The sequence below is a fragment of the Orbicella faveolata genome, unplaced genomic scaffold, assembly GCF_042242905.1.
Source record: "Orbicella faveolata isolate gen_17 unplaced genomic scaffold, um_ofav_v1 contig_24, whole genome shotgun sequence".
NCBI classification, from domain to species: Eukaryota; Metazoa; Cnidaria; class Anthozoa; order Scleractinia; family Merulinidae; genus Orbicella; species Orbicella faveolata.
In genome coordinates, this window is record NW_028301552.1 from 9357990 (window position 1) to 9379573 (window position 21584).

At 37.9% G+C, this 21584-nt stretch overlaps 2 protein-coding genes and 1 long non-coding RNA gene across 4 annotated transcripts; 2 read left to right on the plus strand and 1 right to left on the minus strand.

The window, feature by feature from the left end:
* Window positions 1–66: 66 nt before the first annotated feature.
* On the plus strand, window positions 67–7360 carry LOC110061124 (mitochondrial amidoxime reducing component 2-like). Its single transcript, XM_020767958.2, has 7 exons — window positions 67–281; window positions 1672–1851; window positions 2394–2556; window positions 3882–4022; window positions 4645–4712; window positions 5118–5189; window positions 6694–7360. Exons 1-7 carry the CDS (start codon window positions 67–69, stop codon window positions 6818–6820), a joined length of 966 nt encoding a protein of 321 aa, XP_020623617.2. The 3' UTR covers window positions 6821–7360.
* Window positions 7361–11286: 3926 nt separating this feature from the next.
* On the plus strand, window positions 11287–17305 carry LOC110061120 (mitochondrial amidoxime reducing component 2-like). Of its 2 annotated transcripts, XM_089291818.1 has the most exons (7): window positions 11287–11802; window positions 12103–12282; window positions 12426–12588; window positions 13405–13545; window positions 14022–14089; window positions 14566–14637; window positions 15178–17305. In XM_089291818.1, the coding sequence occupies exons 1-7, from the start codon at window positions 11588–11590 to the stop codon at window positions 15302–15304; spliced, it is 966 nt and encodes a 321-aa protein (XP_089147944.1). In that variant the 5' UTR covers window positions 11287–11587; the 3' UTR covers window positions 15305–17305. The 2 variants fall into 2 exon arrangements, with proteins under 2 accessions (XP_089147944.1, XP_089147945.1); XM_089291819.1 differs by lacking the exon at window positions 12103–12282.
* On the minus strand, window positions 12051–21154 carry LOC149110288 (uncharacterized). The gene is made up of 3 exons (XR_016207913.1): window positions 20988–21154; window positions 19720–19957; window positions 12051–12241 (listed from the first exon to the last, which is right to left on the minus strand). It is a non-coding gene; the product is annotated as an uncharacterized LOC149110288 (long non-coding RNA).
* Window positions 21155–21584: the final 430 nt, after the last annotated feature.

Here is a 21584-nt window from a genome sequence, read left to right on the forward strand (position 1 = left end):
CCGCCAGACCAGGCTACCAAGCCAGGAGCGAGTCAGCAGGCAGTCGTTCAAAAGAACTTTTTATTGATGGCGCCCTTCTCTTACTCAAAGTATCTCTTGTTCGGTTTGCCTGTCGTAGTCTTAGCGGGTCTTGCTGCACTGTGGTGGGAACGGAATGAGAGAAGACGATCTTACAAGGAGGTGGGGCGAGTTTCAGACCTGTTCATTTATCCTGTCAAATCCTGCAAAGGAATTCGTGTGGACGATGTGAAATGCTTCAAAGAAGGAATGGAGTATGATAGGTAAGTTAGACGAGTTCGTATTCCCGTCAAGGGTTAATATTTAAATATCTGGGTATTTTATTGAACATTGAACACTGAGAACACGGTTTACATGGTATGAAATTCGAAGTCCTCTACACAGTCTACAGTACTTGCAAAAAGATTCGGACGATTTTAATTTCGGACAAAAACGTGCCCGAAAATAACATGTTGATCAAAATCGATCATCGAAAACGTGTTTTGCAAAAACTGTCTAATTTCTCGCGCGCTAATTGGCTCATTTTTATCATCACTAAGAGTACTGACGGATACAATTTTAATTTATGCAAGCTCTCAAGTTCAACTTCTGGCTGTCAAACTGCCAACTTTTTAACCAATGAGATTTTATGGACTCTTTTAAGTGGCCAATCAAAGAGCGAGAAAAGCTATTGACAATGTTCGCATCATTTTGAATAACATTCACTTATCTTTGTTTATGGCAAGTTTAGGGCGTCTTTTACCCTCATTTAGTGCCAGCATTATGTGGACCATTCTGGGGTCTTATTGTGAAAAAACAAATTGACATCAGTTTTTTATGGGTCTGTCCTCTTATTGATAATAAATTTCGTCATAACATTGTCCAAGTTTACTGCGGAACCACTCGCCTGCGGCTGGTGGTTCCACAGCCACTTTGACGATGTTATGACACAATTTATCATCAATAAGAGAACAGACGCATAAAAAACTGACGTCAATTTGTTTCATGTAAGTCAATAAGGGGATCTAGTACTCAATGTATCTCGATAATTTTCAATCGACAAGTTCAAGTTGTCGATAAAAGTCGATAATCGCAAGATTTTCAACTGAGTATTGACTTCTTCTATCATTGCGGTGAATGGAAAATAGTTTCAGTCGAGTGAAAACATCTTCGTTTGAATGAAAAACTATTTCAGGAGCACTGAGAGTTTTTTATGACTTACTAATCAATGTCTTTTTTAATAATATTGATAATACTTTTCATTTCGGCCGCTCCCAAGTATATTTCCACCAGAAAATTTGTATGTTTTGCCGAAGAGGTTGCCACAAGGATTTGGCTGGATTTGTACATTAATTAATTAAATTAAAAATACTGACGAGCGCAAGGGCTTCATTCTTGCCGTAGAAATACGGCTTCTTTTTGCATATAGCTTCTACAGCTTTGATACGTCAATGTCATGTTAGGTTTTATAGGGTGAAACTGGAAAATTCTTGCAAAAATGTTGAAATTTTAAGATTTTGTGCTAAACATGGCTCGTTTTAGTTGTGAGGCAGATTTTGATCACGTGCTAGGTAACCACGCAATCAACAAAACAACACTAATTTGTAATTTTCCTCATATTTCATCTAAACATTTTACATTTTTAATTACATCTATTTATTTTTCTTTTTAAAGGCGCTGGATTCTTGTGGATGAGAATGATGCCTTTGTTTCTCAGCGTAAAGATCCAAAGTTAGCTTTGGTTGTTCCACACTTTGAGGATGAAAAATATCTCTGCCTAAATGCACCAGGAATGGAAACATTGAAAGTGGACATAGTGTTGAAAGCAGATAAAAAACAATATAAGAGGATTCGGTAAGTGTTCGAGGTACACTGTGTATACCAGCTTGTTGGCATACATGTAGTAAGTGTGCTGTCTGTTTACAAGTTAGGATTAGTTAATTCTTACCAGCATAATATTAGGACCACCTTAGTTTGCAAAATACTGGTAACTCTTACCTTGTGGACACCCTGCTATTATGGACACCCACTATCACAGACAGAAGCTACATTCCTGTCTGAAGCTACAAAGAAATGTATGGGAACAACTGAAATCAAAGTATCAGAAACTGGAAATCTTCAAAGAGTATTAGTTAGCAGACCTGATACTTCATAACCAAAAATTAGTTCATTTTCATTACAACCTGCTACACTGTATTGCCGACACTTGTTATAACATACACCAAATGACCGTCCTCATGTTGACTGCTTTAAATGACATACATTTAGCTTTCATCTACTTGCAAGATATCTCATGAAAGCTTTGGTCACACATGCTGCAGTGTGAAAAAACACACACTGTGCTCGTTTTCACTGAAATACAGATAGAAAGACATGTTCTGAAAATTTTTTCGCAGGGTCTGGAGAATGTATGGAGAAGGGCGATATGTTGGAGATGAGGCGGCACAGTGGTTCTCAAATTACCTGAGTAAACCTGGCTATAAAATGTATCAGCTGTCTCAGCCTAGAGTAATTTGTGAAGATGAAAAGTGGGGCGATGTTGGGCTACCAGAAGACAAGGTAATAAATGGAAATTAATTCTTTTCTTAGTTCCTATTATATATTAAGAATGTTTGCGCGAGAAGTTTCCTGTCGACAGATTTTTTAAAAATTTTTACTGTGGTCAGATAATGAGTTACTGGTGTGGGAAATGCAAAAAAATTTGGGGGTCACCAACTTCGTTTCAGAGATAAAATGGTGGAAAACTACCCTAATTTTGAAAAATTTGCACACGTAGCTCAGCATGGTCTACAGAGGTTTGTAGTTAAAAATATTGAAGGTGGTGAACAATCTTAGTCATATTTTGTAGAAGTGGGTCTGTTGCATAAATACTGCACTTCCAAATTTTACCAACATTTACACAAAACGTAACCCTTCAAGAGGCATTTAAAACCGTCACACAGATAAATGAAGAGCTAAAAAGAATGAAATTCATTGGTGCATTTTGCAAAAACTTCAAACTTCTAGTGAATAGATTTTGTTCTTTTTTTACTGAACTTAGAAAATCGGTGGAGAATGATCTGTCAAAAGAAAAAATAGGGGTCACCAAACATCCAAGAACGTTAAATCCAGGAAAAGCTATAGCAATGGCCATCTGCTCTATCATTGTTCATTTTATTACTTAGCGCTCAGGCTCATGCATGACGTGGTGTGCGAATCTGCGTGCGCAGTAAGGATGCTCAGAAACAATTAGTGTGAGCATCCTTAATAAGTACTCTTGGTGGAAGATGCAGTCGCTTCAAGCCAATATTTAGTTAATGTGTTTGACTCCTGTTGACTGGTCCAAGGTTAAGTGTCACTGATTATATTGTGTTGTGTTCCCAATTAAGATACTTAAATCCCTACACATTAGTTTTCCTAATTTGAAATAAGAGCCCGCTGTGTTGTAATGGTGGACCATTCTGAAAATCTCCAATCCTATAATAGGAACCATACTTACTGCAATGTACATATTATAAGAGAACACTGAGTTAAATATGTTTAAATTGTGATGCAAATATTGTCTTAAGTGATGTTAGTTAACTATTCACCCCAGCCTGCGTCAGAGTAGCAAGGATTCTGGTACCAGCAAAGTGCTTTCTATACACTCTGACTTTGAGAAAATTTGGGAGCTCTCCTCTTATACTCTCATAACAATCTTTTCTTGTATGGGAATGCTTGCTATGCAGTCTATTTTACCCTTTCAGAACTTGAGTATTTGGCCTTGACAAAGAAATCACTAAATTATATTTATTTATTTTGCACTTTCTCAATCCCTGTTTTTCTTCCCAGTCTGGGAAAGGTTGGAAATGTGTGCTTTAAGCTGTCAAATGAGTCATCTTTGTTTTTCTTTCCTTTTTTACAAGGTGTCTTTTGGAGATTTTGCTCCATACCTGATTGCAAATGAGACATCTTTAGCAGCAGTTAATGAAGAACTTCCATCACCAGTTACAATGGAGAGATTCCGTCCAAATGTTGTTGTTAGTGGCTTGGCAGGATTTGAAGAGGTGAATTTTTGTCATCCACCCAGGTGTTTAGGCTAACTTAATGCTGGGGGTAACCCTGCGATGGACTAGCATCCCATCCAGGGGGGAGTAGAGATACTCCTAGTTGCCTCATGCTACAGAAACCGGGATAAGCTCTGGCCTGATGGACTCCTTGGCTTGTATGCAGACTTTAGCTTTACATGTATGTTCAATGTTTTCTTATTAAGCACCATGTACTGAAAATGTGAGTGCAGCAAACCTCCTGTAACTATGCATAGAAACGCTTGGCAATGAGGACTTGAAAAAGGGTCTCCTTAGGAGAGGTGTTGGCTAATTGTTAGACTTGTATTTTGCCCTGGAGCATGGCTACGTTAACTGTGTACTTAGAGAGGATTTCCATTAAGTGGATTAAGGTTCCAGTGCCTCAATGTTAATGCCAGATCCTGTTCTAATTTCACTCAGAAAGACAATTAATTCTGGGTGTTAGAAAGTATTTTTCCATCCTTTGTTCAGTAACCAACAACATGACTACCCATAATAATTGTTGCAGTTACAGTCATATAATTCATGTTGTTTGGAATAAAATATTGCTTCCTTTTTCAGGACCTGTTACCTAAAATGTTAAACCTTTGTTCTTCTGTAGGATGAATGGGCAGGAAGGAGAATCAAAGTAGGAGATGTTGAATTTAGACATCTTAAACCTTGTGGAAGGTGAGGCAGTGTCAACAGGTATTATTTTATGAAGTTAATTGTATTAATTAATCATCAATCAGTGATCAGTAGGCCAAAATTATCAAGTGTACAAAAGGGATCAGAAGGGGATCCTTTGGTTTTCTCAAACCCGTATTAAGCATGAGCAACATATGCAGTAAGGTGCAGTTAAGAAGTGCCTTTTGTTAGGAAAGTTTCTCAATAAATAAAAAAAGATGCTAATTATCAACTTCCTACTGCATCTGAACAATATTATTATGGTGCTTATGTTTATGGGCTAGTGAAAACCTGTACCTCCTACAAAGATATTTTTATTATTAATACCGGGATGCATATTTTTAATAAAACTCTTGAGAGAGTTTTAATAGAGTTTTATTCTCAGAAGAGATTCATTTGTTTTCTAAGGTGTATACTCACTACAGTCAATCCTGCAACTGGAGAAAAGGAAGGAGATGAGCCTCTGGCTACTTTGCGAAGGTAATAGAATTTACGATATATTTTTGTTTTCTCAAGCACCTCAGCAGTGTGGAATCCTCCATAGGAAAAATGATGGCGACTGGTACATTTACCAATAATTCTTAGCGCACGAAAACCTTAACAAAGTTCATACAAACGTACAGAAACGTTATAAAATCTTCAAACCTAGGCTACTCAATGTCCTTAGCATACGGAAAAATATTGTAAAAATTTGGCTTTCTTTGTGCCTTATAGGCTGTGTTAGGTTCGCAAGGCATTGTGGTAAAATGTACAGCCACCATCTTTTTTCCTACGGTGGATTGGATTGGCTTATATTACATGCAGCAATTTTTCATGATGTAGACACTAAGTTACAGACTGCCCACATCAGATTTTATTCTCCTTGCTAGAAACTTTAAGTTTTGGTTCACTGTTATCTCTAAAGGCTATGCAAATGTAAAGAAACACTCTGCTTACTATATTCAATTCACACTGAAAATGGAAGAGGCATCTGCCGAAACATGTTTGTTAAACTTTAGATTGTTGTGTTCTTCTTTAAATGTGCAGTTCCAGAAAATATCCATACCCCGCAGAAGGGATTAGAATGTCCTGAGTGTGGGGGTTCTTTAAGACCACAATATTTAAAGAAATGTATAAGGCTTGATTGGAATTTCCAGAGGGGTGGGGGGGGGGGGGGGGGGTCTTTGTGGAACTACACAATGTAAAGAAACACAAGGCAGAGTACAAAAGACATGGATTTGGATAGTGAAAGCTATCAAGTTGAAAAGCTATAGTCCTCACTCTTGAGTACGAGTTCAAATAACATAATATATAATTACCATAAATCCTTGAATTAGCGCCCGGGCGCTTATTTCAAATTTAGGAGTAGACGGGGGGCACTTATTCAAGGGGGCACTTATTCGAGGGGGCGCTTATTTAATTTTTCCCAAATCGTGGCCTGACATGATAATTTTTTTGATATATCATCTATGCATAAACACCAACATAAGCTGTTTATTGACATAAAAAGCTGATCGTAAAGTTCAAATCGTGTTCACTAAACGTGTTCACAGACTGAAACAACGTACAATTGTAATACTACATGACGAAAACTGTGCAGCCTTTGTTGTGTCATTAGTCGTCCACAAAATGGTGGGGAGGGAAGGGGCGCTTATTCGAGGGGGCGCCTATTTTAAATTTCGGCCAATAGGAGGGGCACTTATAATGAAGGGGCGCTTATTCAAGGGGGGGGGGGCACTAATTCGAGGATTTACGGTACTTAAAAGCTATATACTGTATATGAAAGAAGCCCTGACCTTGTACACCCCAAATAATCATATTTTAAAGTGAATAAATTTTTGAGAGAAAATTTGCCTTAAAAGCGTATTTATGTAGTTCCAGTTGTGAACAAGCCAATAGCCAGATGTTGTGTATGATTTAATTCACTCTGCCAAAGAATGCACAAGTTGTAAAACATTGTGTGTAGTTTCTTTTAATCATACATTTGCTTTGTAATTGATTTCAGAATAAGACTCCCTGAGGACAGAGATCCAAGACATGGCAACTCACCTTTCTTTGGAGTCCACATGGCTCCTGAGGGAAATAGGGTGGGGGTTATAAGGCTAGGGGATAGTGTAATGGTTTCCTTGTAGAATTCATGTTACCAAGATACATTTATGTAACTTGCTAATCTGTATTTTTTACAGAAAACAATTTTCAAAGATATATTTAGAAGTCAGTGATTGTTGAAAGCGCTGGGAAACAGGCTTAACCTGCTTTTTGCTAGCCAGGATTTGAAAAGTGGGCGTCCCAAACTCATTTATTGTTCATCACGTTAAAACAGAAAAAAACAACCGTGAAGGAGGTTTCGATATCCAGTTAATAGACTAATTTCGATATAATAAAATTCAGCCTAAAACAATAGACCTCAGCACGAGGCTTTGAGGAATAAACCCCATAAATCCTGTAGTTATTCCCCGGAGCCTTGTACTAAGGTCTATTATGTTAGGCTGAATTTTAGCATATCGAAATTGGTCTATTAGCATAGATTTTGACGATTTTACTTCTCCGTTTACTCCTTAGTTTTTGCTTCGATAAATAAACAACCCTATTTTACCCTCACTCAGTCAACTGACAAATCTGCAGTCGTGCTACATCCTCCGGAGTTTAGCGATAAATTTCATTTGCTGTGATTTCGCATTTGTTTAAGAAGTCTTGTAGAAAGGCCAACATTTGTTTCTGTTATCCACCATCCATCCACCCCTTCCTGTATCCTCCTGATTGCCATGTTATTTTATTTCATGTTGTGTTGTATGCAATTTGATAAATCGACGTCAGTTTTTTATGCGTCTGCCCTCTTATTGATGATAAATTGCGTCATAACATTGTCAAAGTCGCTTTGGAACCTCGAGCCGCAGGCGAGTGGTTCCGCAGTAAACTTTGGCAATATTATGACGTAATTTATCATCAATAAGAGGACAGACCCATTAAAAACTGACGTCAATTTGTTTTTTACAATAACAAGACCCCAAAATGGTCAAATGCTGGGATTAATAAATGAGGGGAAAAGACGCCCAAAACTTGCCGTAAACAAAGATAAGTGAATTTTATTCAAAATGACGCGATCATTGTCAAAAGCTTTTCTCGCTTTTTGATTGGCTACTTAAAAGAGTCCATAAAATCTCATTGGTTAAAAGGTTGACAGTTTGACAGCTGAAAGTTGAACTTAAAAGCTTGCATAAATTAAAATGTTATCTGTCTGTACTCTTGATGATAAAAATGAGGAAATCAGCGCGCGAGCAATTAGACAGTCATTGTTAAAAAAAAAAGTTTTTATTAAACTTGATAATGCATTAATAATTAACACTCTTAAGCTGTAAGGGCCGTTTAAATTGTTAATAGGGAGCTTAAGCAAACTACGAGGACGACGGCAACGAGAACGTCACCAAACAAAAGGTTTAATAAGAAAAACAATAGCTGCGCATGTGCGTTATAAATCTTTGAACATTTCTTTGGCGTCCTTTGCAAAACAACAACGTGAAATGACAAAATTCGGTGTAGTCTGAAGAACGCAAAAGACGGCAAATTTTTCGCATTGAATTGTTCGCTGTCATTGCATATTTAGCTAGAGCATGTTTTTAGAGCTATGGGCGTACAATTAAGAATTTCGCTTTTAAAATATGAATTCATTTTTGACTAGGCGTCCTCGGCGTCGGCGACGTCGTCGCTTAATTAAGCTCCCTAATATCGTAGGGTAGATTTGTCGTAGATGAGGTGTTTCCAACAGTCATCTTACATCAAGAAGCAAAGTTCTGAACTCTCCGATCAAAAATTCAATTTAAAATGATGGCTGTCTTCAGAGGCTCACCTACATTATACCAATACATCTCTCTTCGCCCTAGAGAAAACAGATGAAAAAAGTTTTGTTAAGCTATTTATTTTCCATGGTTGACTTATGGTTATTTGATAAATTCACTTTAAATCTAACTGTAGACACTTGCATTGAGCTAGTAAGACTTCGTTATAGTTTCATGCTCCCTCTCGTAAAACGCACTTAAGAATGGGTCTTGACCAATCAGAGAGGCCTCTGTCGTCCTAGCCAATTAATATCTTAGCAACACGAATTTTAGTTTTGCTTTATCTTGTTTTCGTGCGAGGATTAGTTTCGCAGTTCCGGTGTTATTATCTAAAAGGAGATCGGACACTCGCACCTAGATGAACTCGAAAATGGCCATCAGTGTTTTCCGACAAGTAATAATTTAAAGTTTTATATGTCATTTAAAAGAAAAGCAGAAAAGGTTAAGGATCTTTTAACTTACAACTCTGTGAGAACTCTACCGAGATCTCACACTAGCCATTACCGTCACTTCTTTCTCAATCCAATGCACGTATTTCTTTTCAGCTCTTATTGTCTTATTTATTACCGTAAATGTATCTGGAATAAAGGTACTTTTTTCATCAGGAAGTGAATTGGAATCTCCCAGTTCAGGGATTTAACTAACAATAGGCGAAGATTGAAAATTTTCTCAGTTTACATTTTTTTTTCCAGTTTATTTCAGTGGATTCACCGCCTTGAGCTTATAAACGTGCTCATAACATTTACACTATTTACTCATGCATTTCCCATCGTTAGGAAATGAGCTGTTTAATAGGCGTGTTTTAACGCTTACTAGTGCGTTCAAAATGGCCTCTTGTAAAAAATTTGGGAGGGACAGGGAAGTTCTTAATTAAATCACTATTTGTTATTACGGTTAAGAAAATTGTTTTGGTTTTTAGCATTATCGGAAACATAAACTTTGCTTTGCACCTCTGCCAACGTTGTCGTCATTTGACTACAACACAGGCGGCCCAGACGCTGAATACGATTAATACATACCTCTTACTAACCGAGTTCGAGGTCCGTACTGTAAGTTACGGACCGAGTTTTTTTCCCCTTCGATTTATGTCCCAAGCGCGAAGTGCCCGGGTCGTAAATCGAAGGGGAAAAAACGAGGATCCGTAACTTACAGCGCGGACCGAGAAAACGAGGTTAGTAAGATATTTATTACATCTCTACTGTGTGCCTGACGGGTTCGGAAACGATTTCTATTCACGCGGACTCGGAAAGGCTTCAAACTTCTGACTCACCTCGAAAGCAAAATAAGACTGTTTGAAACTGTTTTTAAGTCGTTAGCTGGCTTTATTACATAATTTAGAGTATAAGAAAGTGTTAAACTTTCACTTGTTATAAAAGTTAAGAACACTTATCGATAAATCACGAAACAGTTTGGCAACACACAGACACAGCACACACACAGCGCGCGTACTGACAGAAATATAAGTGACATTATGCTGTTGGCTATGGTTAGCCAAATGTTGCAAAATTCAACAACTTGGACCTTCATATTCAACAACTTATATTTATGTTCAACAACATATATTTATATTCAACATTTTATATTTATATTCAACGATACGCATTTTCTTTCAACTTCAACCCAAATTATTTTCATTCAACAAAAATATTTGTTCAACTTCAACCAAAAATAATATCATTCAACAAAAATATTTGTTCAACTTCAACCGAAAATAATTTCATTCAACAACAATATTTGTTCAACTTCAACCCAGATTATTTTCATTCAACAAAAATATTTGTTCAACTTCAACCAAAAATAATTTCATTCAACAACAATATTTGTTCAACTTCAACCACAATTATTTTTATTCAACAATAAAGTTCCCGGACATTCAAAATAGTCATTCAACAAAATTCCCCGTCCCACCCCCTGAACTACCCCGAACGCTGTCACAAATCCCTAGTGTTTTGGGTACCCAAAACACTGAAAGCGTAAAACTGATGCAAGTGAAATCATCCACAATTCTACTCAAAACCCATTTATCTTCTTACGAAGCTTTGTCTCAATAAATTAAAGCGTTCTTTAGCTTGATATAAACACAATACGTCTCTGAAAATAGTCGCAATTCATAACAGACTGTCTGATCCGAGTCCGCAGTTATAACGACATATAAAACCGAATTCACGCGCCAAAGATCCTTGTATGAACATGCGCTTGGTGCCTATTGATAACCCTTGAAATGCACGTTATTCAAAACGAGAAAGGCGCTTTCTAAACCTTCGATAGTGCGGCGATTAAAATCAATATGCGAACGAACGGCCGTCACGTAATATGCAGGTCTCAAGCTGTGACCGACCTCTGTATGTGTTGCCTGTCGGAAATAAACTCTGGCTTAGACTTGTTTGTCGCTCTTTCCTTTACCATCCCTCCTAGTATATGTAGATTTTGCCGGAATATGATTTTGCCGGAAGTTGAACAAATATTGTTGTTGAATGAAATTATTTTCGGTTGAAGTTGAACAAATATTTTTGTTGAATGAAATTATTTTTGGTTGAAGTTGAACAAATATTTTTGTTGAATGATATTATTTTTGGTTGAAGTTGAACAAATATTTTTGTTGAATGAAAATAATTTGGGTTGAAGTTGAAAGAAAATGCGTATCGTTGAATATAAATATAAAATGTTGAATATAAATATATGTTGTTGAACATAAATATAAGTTGTTGAATATGAAGGTCCAAGTTGTTGAATTTTGCAACATTTGGCTAACCATAGTTGGCGAATGGCGATTGCGTTACAATTTTAGCCGTTTATAAAACAATGTATGAGAATGCTTCGAAAATTCCTCTAAATGCTACGTGTAGAAAATAATTTGATTAAAATGGCTTATGTTTGCATTGCGTTATTTTGATGCCTCTGGGTTCTTGGAGAAACCGTGGTTTAGAGCCGATTAAGGCGAGTTTTACTTTCTGACGAATGCGTACCCAGTCCCCGAGCTAGGAATTCGGCGCGGCGGGGCTACACGTAGGATGTTGGCCAGGCCACCAAGCCAAAAACAAACAAATCCCGTAAAGTTCGCCGATGGCCTCCTTCTCTTATTCGAAGTATTTCTTGATCGGTTTACCTGTTGTGGCTTTTGTGGGTCTTGCTGCACTGTGGTGGGAAAGGAATGAGAGAAAAAGATCTTACAAGGAGGTGGGGAGAGTTTCAGACCTGTTCATTTACCCTGTCAAATCCTGCAAAGGAATTCGTGTGGACGATGTGAAATGCTTCAAAGAAGGAATGGAGTATGATAGGTAAGACTTATTCAATACTCAAAGCATCTTCAAGAGGTTATTTCTTCTGTTTTTAAATATTGAAGTTATCCCCCCATGCGACGAAACGTCCATTCTTTGCCTTTGTACTCCGACTGATACTCAACCAGGTCATCATTGGGCCATTCCATTTATATCCGCACCCCCCCCCCCCCCCCGCTCCCTCCCCTATTGAGGAGTTTTGAATTGCGTACGCCTCTGGCATTTTGAACAGCAAGGAAGCCATTGCATTTCTTGGATACTTTGATATATTGCTACTAAGAATTTTTCCTTGTTTAAAAGGCGCTGGGTTCTCCTAGATGAGAATGATGCTTTTGTTTCTCAGCGTAAAGATCCAAAGCTAGTTCTGGTCGTTCCACATTTTGAGGATGGTAAATATCTTTGCCTTAATGCTCCTGGAATGGAGACATTGAAAGTGGACCTAGAGTTGAAAGTAGATAAAAAAGAATACAAGAGGATTCGGTGAGTCTTACATCTACCAATTGGTACTGGGAATAATTATATTGATATCATAAGAACATAGACAGTGTACAGGTTTTCATTATGGCAGCAAGGGCACCAACTGGTGTCACACTTGCTATTGACATTTTCCCTTGAATGCTCAGGGTCCGGAGGATGTATGGAGAAGGTCAATACGTTGGAGATAAGGCAGCGCAGTGGTTCTCAAGTTATCTGAATAAACCTGGCTGTAACATGTATCAACTGTCTCAACCTAGAGTAATATGTGAGGATGAAAAGTGGGGCGATGTTGGGCTACCAGATGACAAGGTACATTCAATGATGCTACTGAAAAATTAGGAATTAAGTATTCCAGACGTGCAAAACATGCTGACCTGTTACTGGCTCTAGATGAAGCTCTAGTGCTGGCTTTGCTCATTGCATGGTGTTTTTGTTCAAGGTCTTTTACCTTAAGTTAGCCATAGCAATAGAGGGGAATGGCTGTGAAGATTGACAGAATCTTTGTTCTTTGTCTCTGTTTGCTTTGTTTGGCCTTGACCATGCACAACACACAATAGTTGTTAACTTCTGACTTAGGAACAATCCAAAAGAAACGTTTCGTTAACATAATTTATGCATGCTGTATGAACACAAGACACAAGGCTGGGTACAATCATGGACCTTCCAACAAAAACCTTTGCATCTTTGCTCGCTCCTTTGACATTTGCCAGACTTCATAACCATAACCTCTACCCTGGACAATGAAATATTATGACTATAACTATTTTCTCAGTAACCTGACAAAATACTGGGCTGTTAACATTGGACCAGGTATTTCCCACACAGAGGGAGTGGTTGGATTATTCTATTGGACTTGCCAAATAAATATTTCATTTCTATTTTTTTCACGCTTAGAAACTGTAAAAATAAGGTAATAAATTGGTCCCATTTGGTACTGGAATTATGCTCTGGTTATTCTGCAGTACAATCACTATTTATCACTTTCCTGTTATAAATAGTGCCTTTTCATTGGATCCACTCCTACTGAATAAATTTTGAATTTACAAGAGTTTGTTCACAATAGTCATGTGACTGCCCTTTTCTGATAACTTGGAAAGGTTAAAGACGATGCGATTTGTCTTCAAGGTGTCATTTGGAAATTTTGCTCCATACATGATTGCAAATGAGGCATCTTTAGTAGCAGTAAATGACGAACTCCCATCGCCAGTTACAATGGAAAGATTCCGTCCAAATGTTGTGGTGACTGGTCTAGGTGGATTTCAAGAGGTGAGTTAATCCACTGTATCTTAAAGAGCTTTTTTGTCATTATAGTACTTTTCTTAAGAAATAGAAAACGTATACTACTTTTCTATCAAGTCATAGGAACACAGGTTGAAGTTTGGGAGAAAGAGAAAAGCTTTGGGAACACTTAAGCTGACAGGTGAGTGTTTCCACAGCTTTTTTGAGTTCTCCCAAACTTCCATGAAGAACATGTTAATTTTTCTATTTCTTTTAGAACATTTTGCGACAAAAAAAGGAATTTTAACAACTAAGTCTTGTTTACTTTGATCCTCAAACTGTTAATTCTCTTTGCTTGCGCCATCATTACATCAACAGCTTCTCCTAGTTCTGTGTTTCTATTGAGTTGTAGAAACACAATTTTAAACCAATCAGTGCGTGTATTTTCTTTGGGCTATTTTCTAAATGTATATGTAAGCTTCCTGCTTGCTAATTAAATGAAATATATATTTTTGCTCATGCAGGACGAATGGTCAGGAAAGAGAATCAAAGTAGGAGACGTAGAATTCAGATTTCTAAAGCGTTGTGGAAGGTGTGGCAGTGGTGCATTTTTTTATTTTTTATTTTTAATTTAATAAGTTATCTTTCAGGTAGCCTTATGTCCCAGCTGGGATGATGGGGACGAGTGAGTGAGTTTCAGGTAGCCCTTAGATAGAATAAAGAGTTAGAGAAGCTTCTTTTATACTGCGGGCCTGGTTATAATTTAGCTTGAGAAGCTACGCGAGCTGGAGCTCACAACAAATACAGTGCATGACTGTTTCCTGTGTAAAACCTTAAGACTAATGAAACACCATTAATGAAAAAATGAAAAATGAATGAAACACCTTGCCCGAGTTGAATTCTGGTCTGTTCATTGAGCCTGCAACTGGATCTGACTATATCCTTTTTGATGTTATTTTTTAACATTTTCGTATTAGTCAGTGACAAGTACTTTGCTTACTTACGTAAACCTGATTTGTTTGTTCATTTGTTTTTGTCGCATATTGCTAAAATTTAATTGTTTGAAAGGTGTCCAATAATAACAGTCAATCCTGCAACCGGAAAAATGGAAGGAGATGAGCCCCTCGCTACTCTGCGAAGGTAATTTAACTTACTTACTGGTAATAAGTGCTTAATGACTGGTCCCAAGTGAAACAGTGCGTTTTTTTTTTCCCTGAGACCCTCAGTGTTTCCCAAGGCAAAGCTGAGGAGAACATTGAGGTTGAGGGGAAACAAAACCCACTGTTTCCCACGGGGCTGGTAATTAAGTGTTTTGTTATACCTGCCAACTCGAAAATGGAAAAAAACTGCCAAAAAATTGTTTGCTTGACAATGGCTGCACACAGATTTGCCGCAGTTTCAAAGAGCATAACCTGATCATGTGTTTGTCGAAAGTTCAAGTTGTTGTTTCCCTAGAGAGTTAGTGAGTTTTGTTTGCCCTAGGGAGTTAGTGAGTTTTGACCAGCAGCACGTGACATGTTCTCCTCCAATCAGAATATGCATTTGAGTTGGGAGGTATAACAAATAGTTGTGATCAAGCAAATAATGAAATGCCAAAAAAGACACTCCCAAATAACACTTTTTTTTAAACACTGAGGGTTTTAGTATGATGTTTGCAATATTGTATTTTATTTGTTTCAGAATAAGACTCCCTGAAGATAGAGATCCAAGACAAGGCATTGCCCCTCTCTTTGGAGTCCATGTGGCTCCTTATGGCAAGGGGGTGGGGGTTATAAGGGTAGGGGATATTGTAATGGTTTCATTGTAATTGGTAACGTTCAGTAACTTAAGCTACTCTGAAAACATTTCCAGTTGTTTCAGCTTGGGTCAAACCTATGATTTTACGCACACTGGCCAGGTACTTTTTAGCTGATGTCTCATTGTCAGGAAAACCCTATGGTTACAATTTGCCGTTAAGGGTATGAAACCCATAGGGAGCTTGACTGAAGGGCATTAGAACATCTATTTCTTTTAAACCAGCCAAAATCAGGCAGTTACTGCTTGTTATGTCATCACATTTCATGCCAGAAGATAATCAGAAGACAATAAATTTTGATAATCATCTGATTTTAAACTAGTACTTGGAAAGTCTTACAAAGCATGCCTTGACGTAAATATTTCCATGTAGCTTGTCACGAATGAAATTATTAAATTATATCTAAATTTTATCATACATACATTTCAGGGTGCGCATCAAATGCGTGGTTCATCATTTGTAGCATTATGTTCACTTAATTGAAAAACAATTACAACAAATTAAGATTTTATCAGATCAATGAAATTACAGCAGAGCTCCTGCGTGCCAAAGGTGCAAATTAAACCCTGATGCATTGTTGACTTTTCTTTCTACATAATAATTGCACAGTCAATCATCTCTTGGAAAGTCCCTGATATATTGCATGTGTAATTTCTACAATCTTAGGTATACTCATTAGGTATGGTTTGTTGAAATGTAACTAGAAACAATCATACGCTCACAAACGATCAGTTTTTGAGTTTCTGACCCAGGGAAAAATATCTTCTTTTCATTTATGGTGAATTATTTAATCTGGAGCTCTGCTTTTATGCTTGGCTAAATCTGTATATTAAGAGAAATTAAAACAATCTGCTTTTTGTGAAAATGGTACTCTTGCTTACATAGCCTGTTGCAAACTATCTTTTGATGCAGCTCACCAGAGTCCTTCTGTAGCTCAGTGGTTAGAGTATCCACCTTGATGCATGGAAGATTGTGGGTTCGAAACTCAGATTGTTTTTCTTTGTTTCAGCTTGTGACAATAGAATTTAATATATTTTCGTTTTTGTGTGTTTTGATGTGTTTTCATTCAGCTATGTAAACGTATGTGCCCTTTTCTGAATAGGGTAGCACAAAGCTTTACACCTAGTAAAGTTCTCGCTGTTGGAGCTCGCACCACACTTTTTCAAGAGGTTCACTGACTTCACTCGAAACTCTGTCTCAGTGTATCTTGATATAAGCCTTAAGTTTTGAGAAAACAAATTTCAAGAGATTGTAATGAAGCCTACTACACTCCAGCCTACTACCCATGAGTGCAAAAACACAATTTCTGGTTCTTTAAGTGGGAATCCCAGAGTGAATAATGCGGTGAACTCACTGTACATCTCAGTGTGAACTCGGAAAGTTGGGTGCAAACTTGGACAGTGTGAACTCTATTGGCTGCGAAACCACAATTGCTGAATAGTGAGTAGTTTATCAAATTTAGATTTGCAATTCAGCGTGGACTGCATAGTACCATTTTATATATATATTATAATATTATGATTGGAAAGTCAGCATTTATCATTTATTATTACTCGAATTTAATAAATTAAGTGGTCTTAGACTCGAGTTAAAGTCAGTCATGTATTAATTGGACAGGTCAATGTGGGTAAACTGAAGTTTTTAAGACTGACTGTAATGGGAACTTCTTTCATTGTGGTGGTTATGTCGAGTTACAACCACTAGTGTTATTAAATGTGCCACAGTGATTTGTCCTGTTGTTGCCGTTTTTTATCATTAACACTAAACGATATTAAATTAAGCTAAGTTTTCGTGGATAAAAAACTTGCTTTGCGGATGAAGTCAAAAAGTAGAATCTATCTGGTCCAGTCATTAGAAAACAAATAATGCTGATAGAATCCGATGTTCATGGTTGACCATGGTTAGCAAGGGTTTTATTGCTGACCTTGCAAGGTGTTTGCTTTGCTAATGTCAAGGTGTCTGAGATTAAGGTAATTCCTCTGAAATAAAAGTGACAATAGATTTTTGTTCAAACTTTGTCCACTGAATATTTGTCATATGATAACTTCAATTTTGAAATAAAAAAGGGGGGTGCCCATGCTCATTAAGGAGCAGTGAGGCATTGAAAATGCCCCATTTTGGCATTATTTAATGCTTATTATAAAAACGCATTCCCAGTAATTGTAAAATCTTTGTGCGCCCAGACTCATGAGAAAACGTATTAAACTACAGTCAATACATTGTGTCGGACACGAATAAACGTTTTAAGTTTGATTCAGACAGAAAGCTAAATCCTTGATTAAAATTTGAACCAAACTTCTTGACGTGGTTACCGACTGCAAAATAGAAAAGACCACAGTGTATCTGCTATTTTTCTTATTTATTCAATTTTCAGCAATAGAAATTAGATCACTCTTTTCTCACGCAAAGCTTATGATTAGTTGATCACAATGACTGGAAACAAAATTGGGGTGCCCATGCTCGTTAGTGAGCTAGAGCCATTTTTCAACGGACAGAGCTCAATATCAAGGCAAATCCGTCCGCGCGCTAATGACACCATAAATTATGCGCAGTAAGGATGCGCAATGCAAATGTGAGGAATGACCTTAAGGGCCTCTGCATATGATTCCCACCAATTAGATGACACTGCGACGAGGATTCGGAGATCTCGCCTCTATTGTTCTTCTCTTCAATGTTTTCATAAGTTCGGTAACCGGACTAAAATTTTTCCCCACATAATACTCCAGCACTGATACCGGGACGAAGAAAAATAGACTGAAAGAACTTCTTAGACCGATCATGAATTCCAATTTGACGCAGATCGTGAACTTGGTAACCGGTCACTTCGCTCCATGGTTAAGTAATCCTGGTTAGATCGCTCCAGGATCGCTCCAAGTTAGGCTCGATTACCAGCCGCTGTTTGGGAACCAGACTAGACCAGACTCGAGAAAGCGGCGGAAATCGAGCCTAGCTCCAAGTCAGTTTGCTTCTATTCAACGCGGAGCGATCTAATCATGCACGATCATGGAGCGAAATGACCGTAGTTCTTGATACACTAAGATTGTGGTTTAGGTTAATCCCTCGCCAAGTCCGAGATATCTCTTTCTCCTTGACCCACACCGTTAAGTTCTACTTCTACCAACTCGTGACTTTCTCAGCTCCAGTGTATTGAACCACTTGATTCTTGTCGAGTAACTGACAATTTAGTTTACACGTTCTCCCATGCATGCTGTTTGGATCTCAGGAAAGGCGACCGAAGATCCGTTAGAAGCTGAATTTCTTTCATCTTTTCGGTGTAAATGCTGAACATTGAACGTTATTCTGCTCCTCAACTCCTTGGTTTACTCTACCTACACATGATGATCGATAAAGAGTGAAAACGTGGGGTTTTTTTGCGATCGAGTCCCAGAGTGAAGATGAGTCCACGCGAGATCGATCGATCAATACTACACACACAGGTGGGTTATTTGCATCTATTTCCTCCATATATTCTGCCACTTTGTAACATCTTATATCGGTACTTGAATAATTGTTCGCTCGAGTACTGCAGCTTTACGCTTCTCAGCCAATAATATATTCAGCATACGAAAGCTTGAATGCAATTTCTTCTGACCACATTTTATTGTTTACATTTTTGCGTATGGCTCGAAAATTGCACTTTATTGTTTCACAGTGAACTGAAGAGATAGTTTCTTTAATCGGAATTTGTCAGTGTATAATTAATGTTATAATTATCAGTGCACTGAAATTATACATCTTTCAGTAGCTAAAAAAATGTTATAATATTATAACAATTGAGTCTAGGCGACCTTACCACACCAAAGTTCTGAAATGGTCACTTTGCTTTGAAATGAAAATCCTGGTCCGTCCTTGGAGAGAATAGGGCACCAAATAATAATTTTGCAATAAAACAGTGATTATCATGCTCACATTCAAGGCCCATTTACACTACAATTCATTCTTAGTACAAAAAAGACACTTATTGGAACAAACTATCCTAGCACTTCATCTGTATATTAGGGTTGGAAAGCAATTTTTGTGTCTAGATGAGCCGAAGAATAACCTTGTGAAAGAAAACTTAACGTTGAAATCGATTTTTGAGTTATTTTTTTGTAAAAAAAATACCTCTTAGTCGGCGCGTCGGGTATGTTATGGACGGGTCAATGGGTGAGTGAGTGAGTGAGTGAGTGAGTGAGTGAGTGAGTGAGTGAGTGAGTGAGTGAGTGAGTGAGTGAGTGAGTGAGTGAGTGAGTGAGTGAGTGAGTGAGTGAGTGAGTGAGTGAGTGAGTGAGTGAGTGAGTGAGTGAGTGAGTGAGTGAGTGAGTGAGTGAGTGAGTGATTTTTAGTTACAAAGGTAACTTGATGCTTCAATAATTCTTAACGCGTAATGCTTAGAGAAAATCTGCGCTTAAAATGCAAAAACGCCAAAATGAAAACACGATGCAAACCTGTTATAATTCTTTGTTTATAGATTAACCGTTGCCAGGGTTTTAAAAACTGAAGAGGAAAACATACCGCTCCAAAACAACTCATTCTGTTCACTTTCGCCCTTTGTGATTATCGTCCGCCATTTTGAATTTTAAGTACCCTATTGTTTCCAATTGTTTGATAGAGCCAATCAGGAGAGACCTTGTAAGAGCTGCGTACTATCTGGAACAGCGACCAAACAAACAGATGACATACGCACTACAAAAAAAAAACATAACAAGAAAACATTAAGATGTAAAGGGAACAAGCCGAGCCACAAAATAACAAGGGTAGAAATCACACAATCACTCCCGCAAAATACCGCGAACATCTGACAAATCAAGGAAAATGCCCCAACTTCAAGTCTGATTTTGACCGTTAAAACGGTGGGGCTCACTTGGGCCCGCCGGACTTTTCTCAACGTTGAACTCTCGAACTAAAGTTTCACACCAAAAAAATTCATAATACTGATCCCTGTTACCCCGCAAACGACCGAAAGATTATCCATGTCAAGCACGTGTGGTAAGTAAGTAAGTCAGTAAGTAAGTAAATAACAACTTTATTTACAGAGGGTAACACATAACAGTAAAAAACTGACGAACCAGTGGCCCTCTATCCTAAGTTAAAAATTAAAAACTGTTTACACTTATAAGATAATAAAAATTACAAAATAGAATACGGCTAAAATTTAAAGATATGATGAAAGTTAAAAATTTTAAAAATCTAAATCTAGATATGCACAACTAAAAACTAAGCTAAGAGTTTTAGGACAAAAAATATTTTCTAACAGAAAATTTAAAGGAGCCAATGGAGTCTTTCTTGCGAATGTCTAAAGAGATGCTGTTCCATAGTTTTGCTCCATTGGCTTGGAAAGTTCGCCCTCCTTCCGTTTCTCTGTTTTAGGAGGGGCACACTAGGTTATATTTTCCATAGCAGCTAGCAGCTTTTGCAACTTGGATACGCGGTTAACGTTCTCTTCCGACGCAGTGCACCATGCACATGAGCCATGCAACATTATCGGCTTGATCAAGGCGTTGAAATAAAGCTTACGCTCAGCGAGAGGCAGGTTACGCTTAATCTTCTTCAGCACCGCAATACGTTGTGACACTTTTTTACAAACGTCATCTATGCGTTCAGTAAAACTCAAGTGATTGTCTAATTTTACCCCAAGTAGACAAACGAAAAGTAAACAAACGTTTTCAACATAGCATGATTTCCATTGACTAGTTCTGATGCAAAAATTGCTTACCTGCACTTGAGGCTTGGCAAATAACTGGTCTAGATATTACACTAGCAGCTCCTAGAAAAGGTTCGTTTGATTCTCATGATGAGTGCAGAAATCGGTCGAGAAACGACAACCTACTCTCCATTCGCAACGAAAAATGTGTCCGCCATTGTTCCGGCTGAGACGACATATGATTGGTCGAATACTATCACGTGAACCATGTCCAACACCGCCCGCCTGCTAACGCTCCTGATTGGTTAATTACGTCTATACCATAACGCAGTTCGGCACGTGTCCAACCTCAAGTGCCTGGCCTGCAAGACTTGCATGCGCTGTATGCATGCGAGTTTTGGGTCATGGTTCTTATTTTGGCAAGACCAGTCCGGAATAGGCCCTTTGCAGCTAAGCCATCACGTGACCTATTTTTCATAAAATTATGGGCTATAACTTAACGAATGCCAGAAATGGAAAAAGCATGTCGAAAACATCAAAATGGCCAAGTTTGAGGGCCCCCCATCATTAAAGAAGGAGATTTTATGACGGTCCGAATTTTTAAAAGAATAAGAAGATTTGTATGGAAAAAATTGCTGGAGAGCAAGACCTTGCTCTCCAGCAACATTT